The 9,550-nt window shown below is 32.8% G+C and overlaps 1 protein-coding gene and 1 long non-coding RNA gene across 2 annotated transcripts in view; both read left to right on the top strand.

The window, feature by feature from the left end:
• Positions 1 to 973, top strand: part of LOC110030296 (rhodanese-like domain-containing protein 4A, chloroplastic) — a 7,562-nt gene extending 6,589 nt beyond the window's left edge. The window contains exon 4 of the mRNA XM_020732937.1: positions 899 to 973. Within this exon, the coding sequence (XP_020588596.1) occupies positions 899 to 946 (48 nt within the window). The 3' untranslated portion in view covers positions 947 to 973. The remainder of the gene's footprint in view (positions 1 to 898) is intronic.
• Positions 974 to 1,599: 626 nt separating this feature from the next.
• Positions 1,600 to 8,733, top strand: LOC110030295. The gene is made up of 3 exons (XR_002294640.1): positions 1,600 to 1,652; positions 1,737 to 1,949; positions 8,448 to 8,733. It is a non-coding gene; the product is annotated as an uncharacterized LOC110030295 (long non-coding RNA).
• Positions 8,734 to 9,550: the final 817 nt, after the last annotated feature.

Genomic DNA, 9,550 nt, shown 5'->3' with positions numbered 1-9,550 from the left:
CGCAAAAGCCCCACCACCCCCCCCCTCCCTCTTTTTATTGGGCGAGAATTATTCCTCCCTTGATATTTTTGTTTCCTACCTATCAATCTTCTATTTATATGTGTGTTGCTGTCATAGGGTTTACTTTTTGTTGAGTTTCTGTCCAAGGTAGCGATCGGTGGTTGTTTTTCCTTTTAGGGTTGTATCCAAAGGCGAGGGGTGCTCCGGCTACAACTCAACCGTAGGTGGGTTTGTATCCTTTACTCCATTTCTCTTCTTATGTGACCTTGTTGCCGTTGTTTCTTCTCCTGAACTTGCGATCATTTCTTCCTCTCCCGTGATCTTGTTGTAGTTCTCCTCATCTGTGAACTAGCTCCCCAACAAACCACGCATAATGGGATTACCTATTGTATTTTGAAGATGGTTAAACCCTATACAAAAATTGTGCAATATTAATGGGCGCAACTTAAAATTCATGACTTGATTTTGAACAATATATAAAATTTTGTAGGCATAACATAGTTTTATTTTATATTTGCTAAATTGTTTAATTTATTAAACACTTTTTTTAGACGGTCTTCTTAAATTATGTGTATGAGAAAAGCATTCCAATACTAAATTACATAGAAGTAAATTTTATTACTATTTATAAGCATGAAATCATAATTAAAACAAGTGCATTTACATGGATACAACCCAATTATGTATTTACATTATGCAACTCCTAAAATTTATTTTTTATATTTATACCATTCAAATCTTGCATATCTAATTAAAAAAAATCTCCAGTTTAATTGTTAGACTGTGAAATACACTGATGCGTAAGTAAATGGCATACATGTAAATATTGAACTTTAGGTGTGATATGTATGACATGAACTATGGCTTAATGTTCATAAATTTCTCTTTTGTCTTGCAGTTCAGAGATTTGAAGCCGCCATCCTCACCAACCCCATCCAAGCCTTGAGAAGTTTGGAACTGAGAAACCGGATTCGGATTGTACTAAATTGTACACTAAATTGTACTATTCCTTCCTTTATTCGCTATTCATATGATTTGTAGATTTAATTGTACATTCTCCAGCGTCAATGTCATTCACACCATGAAGTAATATATATATATATATATATATATAAAATTAAAATTTCTAAAAACATTAGCTAGATGGTTCTTATTTATTGTATGATTTGGTATTTTGAAAATAACAATCTATTTTTAAAATTATTCAAAATAAGGCTTTGGCTGCATCACATAAAAGGAAAACAAGACCAAAGCATCAAATATTCCATATTAACTAGTTTATATCACCAACTTTAACATCAAACAAGCCCACCCTCAAGAAAAAAAGAAGGGTCATTAATTCTAGATGAGACCATAATGAGTATGTGCATAAACCTTCTAATATCCACATGAGCTTGATGATAGTACAACATGACATGCCCCTATAACCAGCCACACCAGAATTTAACCAGCCCCAAAGGTGGAGGAAGATGATGCGACTAAACTAGGCTTCCCGCGACCCATTGTGAAACCTCTCGTGTTTGCCCGCGCCCACGACCTCTACCTCTTCCTCCTAGTGCCTTGCTTCGCCTTCCCCCACCGTCTCGCTCGTTTTTGGCGAGATTTTTCTCCTCCCTTGAGCTCAACTCAGCCACATGGTTAATAATAATGAGGTTTTAATTCTTTTTTTTTATTATTTACATATATTTACTTGAATAATATTTTAAATACAAAAGAATTCAATGGTCTGTTTGTAGATGATCGCCCGAGACTTCAAATAAGAGGTACTTACCAAAGATTCAAATGCTGTTTCGGTTTGTTGGGATGGATCATCTGCTTCTCCACTTCCTCCTGTCTACCCTAAACTGTATAAGTTGGCTGAATAGATACTTCTACAACCTATATTTATTCATGTTGAGCTACATATGGTGTCATCTTACGACGTCCAAGTTCAAACCATATCAACTCTGGTTAGCCTTTTTTGAATCTTAATTTTTTTCTTATTATGCCCTCTATGCTCCTTCAATTTTTTTTTTCTAGATGACTTTCAAATTTATGTCACTCTTTTACCCATAACATGCATTTGCTACCGTTCATAGAACAAGCAATCTGCAGCATGTTTTATAACTTTTGTTGATCCATACTGTACTTGGGCATATTAGTTACAAGCTCAAATTAGAAAGGAGGAAGATTGGGGGTTATGATTGTTTTACAGTTTTTTTATAGATGGAGTTCCATAAATTATGAATTAAATGCAGTATTATTGTGTAAAAAGTGTTAATGTTTATCACAAAAGATAAAATTTATATTTGTAGCCAATGTGATAAGGCTGATCCCAAATAGTGGGATAAGCCTAAGGTAGTGATTATTTTAGGTGTTCATTGCAGTGTGGTATGTATGCAAAACTTCACTAAAAAGTGTAGTTAGATCTGTTATATTTTATATTGTGATATTTTCTCATATTTTTGTTAGATTGATGTATGGAACTTTGATTTGTTTGATTATTTCTTTTTTTCTTGAAAAGTTTTGAAGAATATTAGCTATTATAATATAATTAAAATAGTTGAAATCATTTATCAAACTACTAAATACAATGATAAGTGGGCAACACAAGAGACAACACATCACCTGTTATTTGGGAGAAAGAAACAAAAATGATTTTTTTTGATATTTTTTTAGAGAGATTAAGGGTCTCTGTTTGGGGCAGCTGTTGATTATTTATAATATGCTGATAAGTAGATTATTCTGATAATCTACAGATTATCAGAATAAGCTGACTTGCTGTTTGGGGCAATTTATTCAGAATAGCGTATTGGTAGTTATGGTTGTCTAAATGACACTCCTGCCCCTGTCTGGTAAAACTGTTTGGGACAGCTTATTCAGAATAGTTTATTGGTAGTACATAAGCATATAGTGCAGAAACATAAAATCATCACAGATTAGTTTCAAAAGATGACATACAGTTCTCACACTCTCGTGAATATCAGAAAAAATAAAAATTATATAAAGACAAGTACAACTATAATGAGAAATATTAAAATATACAATTTCAAATTCTGACTATGCTTGTCTTTAGCTGCACTATAAACCTAGGAAAACATCGGATTCTCATCACTGCTGGCAGTGTAACATGTGGACAGTTATAAAAGTGTGAAAATGGAACATGTTTTAATTCTTCCTCCAGAAAGCCGAAAATGTGAGGTGTGAAAAAATAAAAATATAACATGTTTTAATTCTTCTTCCCTTTTCATGTATGCTAATAACCGAATGCCAGTTTTTTCTCTTCTGATCCGCATTTTGACAACTATAAAAGTGTGAAAAATGCTTCATATATAAAACCAGAAAGTCGCATAAATGTCATTTGAAAGCCTAATATAAAAACAGAAAGCCTCGCATATGCATATGAACAATAAACCAAAAGCAGGTACAACCAATAAATTTGGATCCTTGTATCGGACCTTGTATCGGAAAGACCAAGCAGGCATAAGCAGATCTCAATTGGAATGATTCGAGTATGTCAACAAAAATTTAATACCACACTTGAGTATAAAACATTTAAACAATTCTATAACCAATGTCATTGAAACCAACAGCTGCAGCTTAAAACATTTCCACTATTCTATAACCATTGTCATTCTGTATGTACTTAACTCCCCAATGCTACAATCATTATCATTCATAACATAAAACTAAAGATAAGAGTATGGAATCCTTTCAACGACAAGGTAGATATAGTTTTGAAACATTAGAATTACAAGCCATTAAGCTACCATAGGAGAATAAACAATATCATAATGATTTGAGATGCATTTTCATGAACCAAGCCATAATATTCAATTTATAACCAAATCAAGATTTGCTTATTTGAACGAAGCCAAGCAAGATGTATTTACATGTGTCATTTGGTCATACATGTTACAAATAACCAAATCAATTTCCATAGCTTGTATCAAAGTCATAATCCATACCAAGGACGATGACATTTGCCACCAATGGGGATTGCAATGAATACATAGATATGCATATAGTATCATTAAGAATTTAAAAAGAAATAATGATTCCAGAGAAGTAAACAAAAAGATCAACCACCATTCATCTGGAGACTTGAAAATCAAACTCTTAAGGCTTAAGGCTTTCCTATGTTTCCTATAGACATGAATTAATATCAGCTCATAAACAGGAATTAATAGCAACTCATAAACAACAGCTCAGGAATTGACAGCAGCTCATAAACTTGAAAAACAAGAATTAATAGCTGCTCATAAACAGCTCTTAAGCCTTTCCTTGCCTCTATAAGGAGCTAAAAAATTATTCCTCACGCTCTGAAAAAATCCATGCTTTTTGACTTAAAATACAAAGAAGAAGAAAAAAATCTTTGTTCTTCGGTCATGCAACATAAATTATGTAACAACCAACAAAAATCGAAACGAAATTCTGGCCCGATATAAGGAATGCATTCTCCACACTTTCCTTCACGCCCAACAAAAATCAAAAGGAATTCTAGGGCAACCAGAAAGAACCATTCGCATTGTTCGAGTTGAAAATAAAAAGAAGAAGATGAAAATCCCTCTTCGGTCAAGGAAGAAAAAAAACAAGGAACAACAACGTTCGATCGCTATTTCAAGTCTAGAAAGAACCTTTCACGCCCAACGACGTTCGATCGCTCTAGGGAAAGCATACCTTACAAATTGACGGTGAGTGAAAGAAGCATTGACGGTGAGGGAAAGCATATCTTACGAATCATAACATAAAAAAAAATCGAAAGAAACCCAATTCGATCTTCTCTAGGGTGACGAATCCAGGGAGGGAGAGCGCGAGGGAGATCAGGGGTATCTAGGGCAACGATAATAGTTGAATGCGGGACATGGGTCTTTACCCACGTCGAAGACGCTTAAGGAATTCCCGGACGCGGACGTGGTGCGACATGAATAAGCTGACCGAACGCTTCTTCCAAACACAGCAGCGGCGTTTTGAAAACGCTGCTGCTCTCAAATAAGCTGCCCCAAAGGTACCCTAAGTTATGAAATATACCAACAACACATTTCAGCAAAGAAGGTTGACAAAACATTAAAAAAAATATTTAAGAGAGAATTGAAAAATTGTATGGTCAAACTCAATTAAAGATTAAATGAGATATGTTAAAAAAGAATGAAAGTTTTGGAAAGAGCTCAAAAGAGGATCTACCAGATTTGTTTAGGATTCAATTAAAAACTTTATAGATGCATTAACAGATTGGTGAAATGAGAAGTTAAAGGTGAAAGAAATTTTAAAACATTTAAATTTCTCTTTCATTTATACATAGAATTATTTGACATAGTTTTCCATTTGATTGCATGAATGACAAGTTGTATCGAATTCTAAGAAATTTAAGTTTGGTGAAATCAAACTGAGAATAAGCTTGATCTCATGTTTAGTAACTTTGTTGTGATTGGTGGACATACCTTGACCTCTTTAGTTATGCAAGAACAAAAAGAGAGAGCAAATAATCCCATTCAAAGATAATCACTCAACACAAATTAACACGATGAATCCAATTATGCTTGGACTCCACCTTCTTTAAAAGTAAGGGCGTGCCATAATAAAAAAATTGGCTCTACGTATCAAATGAGTCAAATATTAGCAACTTTCTTCATCTATTCTCGATGTGATAAAAGTTTTAGAACAAACTATAAGAGTTTATGAAGAAATTTAATTATATATTTACTCCATGAAACTAGAAGCTTCTCAAGAGGGAGTTATTCATATCTATTACACCTGAGAGGAGGGTTTATTACTTCCTTTTTTTTGAACCAAATCATAATAACTAATTCATATTTGTGCTATACTATTTGAGTGGAGTTCTCTTATGAAGTTATGTCTTTGCTAAACAACTACTTTTGATGTTATTGCATTGGTAAAACACATACTCGTGATGTTAATTCTTTTGATGATATTTTCTGGTAGAATAATGATTTTTGATATTAACATTTGTGATGATATTTTATTGTAATTGTGAAGTTCGTGATGAACTCATGTTATGGCGTGTTACGATACCAATACTTGTGATATCTTATGTTGTGATGTTAGTACTTATCAAATATTGTTTTGTGTTGTTGGCTAGTGATATGATATCAAAGAGTAGAAACAAATCTTCAAAAATTCATGTTATTATTTAAAGATGTTGATATTATTTTGGTGTTTGGGTGATGGTGCAAGTAGTTATTTTTTTCGTTTGGGGCGGCGTTGCTGCTGGAACATTCTGCGGATTGGTGCGAAAGCCAAAAGCCGGCTATATGTCGCGGCCTAGCTTCCTCCATGCGACTTTTACCTTTGTGCCACTTTTAGATTAGAAAGCGGGCATAAGGATTAGGGATACCGCAGTTGCAATTTTTGGTGTTCTTCCTCCGTCGACGGTCGTGACAACCGTGCAGGTGGAGATAAAGGGACATGTGCAGGATGTAGGGTTTCAAGACTGTATGATGGAGAACGCGGAGGATCTTGGCCTACGGGGCTAGGTAAGGAACTGGAGGAATGGCTCTGTTGAAGCCCTCTTCTCCGCAAGCCCCGAAAAAGTAGAGGAGATGATAGATCGGAGGTGGAGGATCGGCCCTCTCGCTGCCGATGTCACCGCCGTTACATCTTTCCTGTCGAACGATGATCCAGGCCTGTATTTCCGTTGCAAAAACACTCTTTAATGTTTTATTCTCTCTGGTATTATTTCTAATTTGATTTGGATGAATAATAAAATGTTGTCCGTTGAAATTAGATATGAATTGATATTTTATTCCTTACTTGTTCTCAATTCTAGCTTAGACGAATTATGTGTCTTTCGAATGTTACAACTAGGTTAGGGGAAGTGGGTATGAAGAAGCTGATTATCTATTCAGAATGGGGAGACTTTGTGAGTATTTGATTATTAAGCAAAAAATGAAAACATGGCTATTTATTGATATCATTGTTCACATATTCAGATTTATGCCATAACTCTGTTAATAGTAGCATCAATCCATCATAGTCTGAAATTTCTCTTTAGATTTTGGATCAATTCTATGGAATATTAATGTGAATTGTAAAACAATTGGTATGAAGTAGTGTCTTATTATTGTATTTTGGGAATTTTTGTGTAAGAAGCTGGTTTATGTGTTATATTGATGGAGTTTTTAGGTGAATTTAGTTTTAATTAATCGAAATTAGATTCTAACCCAAAGGATAAAACTCATTGAGACAAATAAGTAAAAAAAAAAGAGACAATAATGTGAGTCATGTTTAGTGAGTGATGTACATGAACTTTTGTTGTGTTTTGAAATGAATTTTTGCTTTTGAAGTATCAAATGTGTCTTTCTCATAGTTGTTTTTTAAACAGCTTCACGAAACAGAGGCAAAATTGTCATTTTTCCATAAGCAGTTGTCCCACAATTGTTTTCACAAAGATGTAACAAACAGACAGTCAGCTTTCCCGCAGCAGATTCCTGAGGCAGCGCAGATGCAGCTGAAAAACTGAGAAGCTACAGCTGCACCAAACAGAGCCTAAGTCCCGTCTATTGCAGGTTGAAATCTCCTATTTGTTTTGGGCTTGTCTCGAAGCTTAAGAAATTTGAAAGGATTTCTCAGTATGTGCTAGCTCATGAATTTTTAGTTCACTTATAAAAATGAATAATTTTTTTATACCAATTAAAGGATATAACTTGGAAGATTTAAACTTCTTTTCAAGAAGGGTCATTCAAGTAAATACCACCCAATTCTTATGAATTTACACATCTAACACTCAATCTTTTATATCACATAAAATACTTCTGTTTTAACTTTTAGAATGTGAACTATACCTTTTAGTTATTAGACATGTAAATCACTTGAGAAATAAATGCTACTTTCAAGAAATCTATTCAACACATATAAAGATGCACATAAGCTTTAAATTTAAGAGGTCATATAGCTTCTACATCACTTTCCATCACTTTCCTTAGAGGTGATGAGAAGGAAATAGCTTGAAGACAAAGTATTAGTACGAAGATATTTTGATATGTTCTTTTTTCTTGTTCACTTGTTATTTAAGCGGATAAATAAAACTTTCTGTGAGTAACTTATCTAATTATACAAGTGAGAGGTCTAATATGTTTACTCTATTTTTGTTCTGCCTTATTATTAAAAACTTCCATCATAACAATAATGTTGACTTTTATTTTGATATGTTTAGTTTTTTTTTTCAATTGACATTTTTTAACAATTGTTTGTGTTGAGATTTATTTGCACTTTATGTATCTTATGAATTTTATTCTTAGTGTTGGCACAAAATAAATTTTTTTGATGTATTTATTTCCTCTCTCACACTAGTTATGCTCTAACTATTAATTTACAGGACTAAATTTTTGAAAATGAGCTCAAGCTATTCAACAAGCTTTAAGAGGATGAAACAACGATAAATATATTGTGATTGTAAATTGTTATGCACTGTTTTCGTGAATATAACCCGTTATGTGTTGTTTTCACAGCTCCAAAAGGTGATAACCCTTGCAAGAAATTCTATAGATCCCTCAAAAATCAATTCAACAAAGATTGCAAATTTTTTTAGTGAGTCAATGAACCTCGTGATGCAACATTGGAACAACATGTTGAAGGAAATAATCTAAAGCTACGATTAAGAAGAATCTTGAATACTTGAAATGTTTTATGAAGACTTTGCTCTTATTTGATTTGTGATTGCAGTATTTCTATTATTGTTGTTAGCGTTGCATTTGTTTTTAAAATGTTATTGTAATTTGGAATATGAAATGCACTATTTTAGGATTTATTAATAATAAAAGTCGTTGGACTGATTGCGATGCAGCTTATGTGTAAGTATTATGCTTAACTCATGTTTGTATCACTATCTTTGTCATGAAAAAAAATAATTTATGTTATTTTTAACTATGTGTTGTCATATATATCATGATAAATGTGTTGTGAGTGAATAGTACTTGACTCACAGTGTTTCGCCTTATTCTGAATATTTGGACATTTAGAAAATTATTTTTTAAAAATTTTTCTTATGATAGTAAATTTTTGAAAAATGTAATTTCTAAAATCAAGCCGTCTCTTGATCACTTGATCCTATAATTTAACTTTGACTTTACTTTTTGTATTTCTGCTTGCTTAGATAATACGGTTAAATATGGGAATTACATATAGTGAAAAAACTTATAAATTCTATATAATATATACACAGAGGTATTTTAGACATTTGTTCACAAACATCCCTTTGAAAATTATATTTTTCAATTAGACTTAGATTTTCTAAAATACAAATTTTTGAACAACAAATTTTTTACATCAATTTTTGAACTGAGATTTCGTACAATCACAACTGAAACAAACTGCACCCTTAAATAGAGGGAGAGGAAAAATTGAAAATTAACGAAAATAAAATATAATTAGAATTTATTTTTTAAAAGTGTCATTTTTAATTTGACATTTGTTATTCATATTTTGAAAAATGATCCACTCAAATCTTGCTACCAAATAGTCCCTAATAGTGGAAAAAATTTGCATAAGGAGTCTGTACGCAGCTATGCGTATGGACTCCAATGATATTTCACCACCTATAAAGTGTCGAACA

This window comes from Phalaenopsis equestris, unplaced genomic scaffold (assembly GCF_001263595.1).
Source record: "Phalaenopsis equestris unplaced genomic scaffold, ASM126359v1 Scaffold000694, whole genome shotgun sequence".
Classification (NCBI taxonomy): Eukaryota; Viridiplantae; Streptophyta; class Magnoliopsida; order Asparagales; family Orchidaceae; genus Phalaenopsis; species Phalaenopsis equestris.
This window is presented reverse-complemented; position numbering and strand designations above follow the sequence as displayed.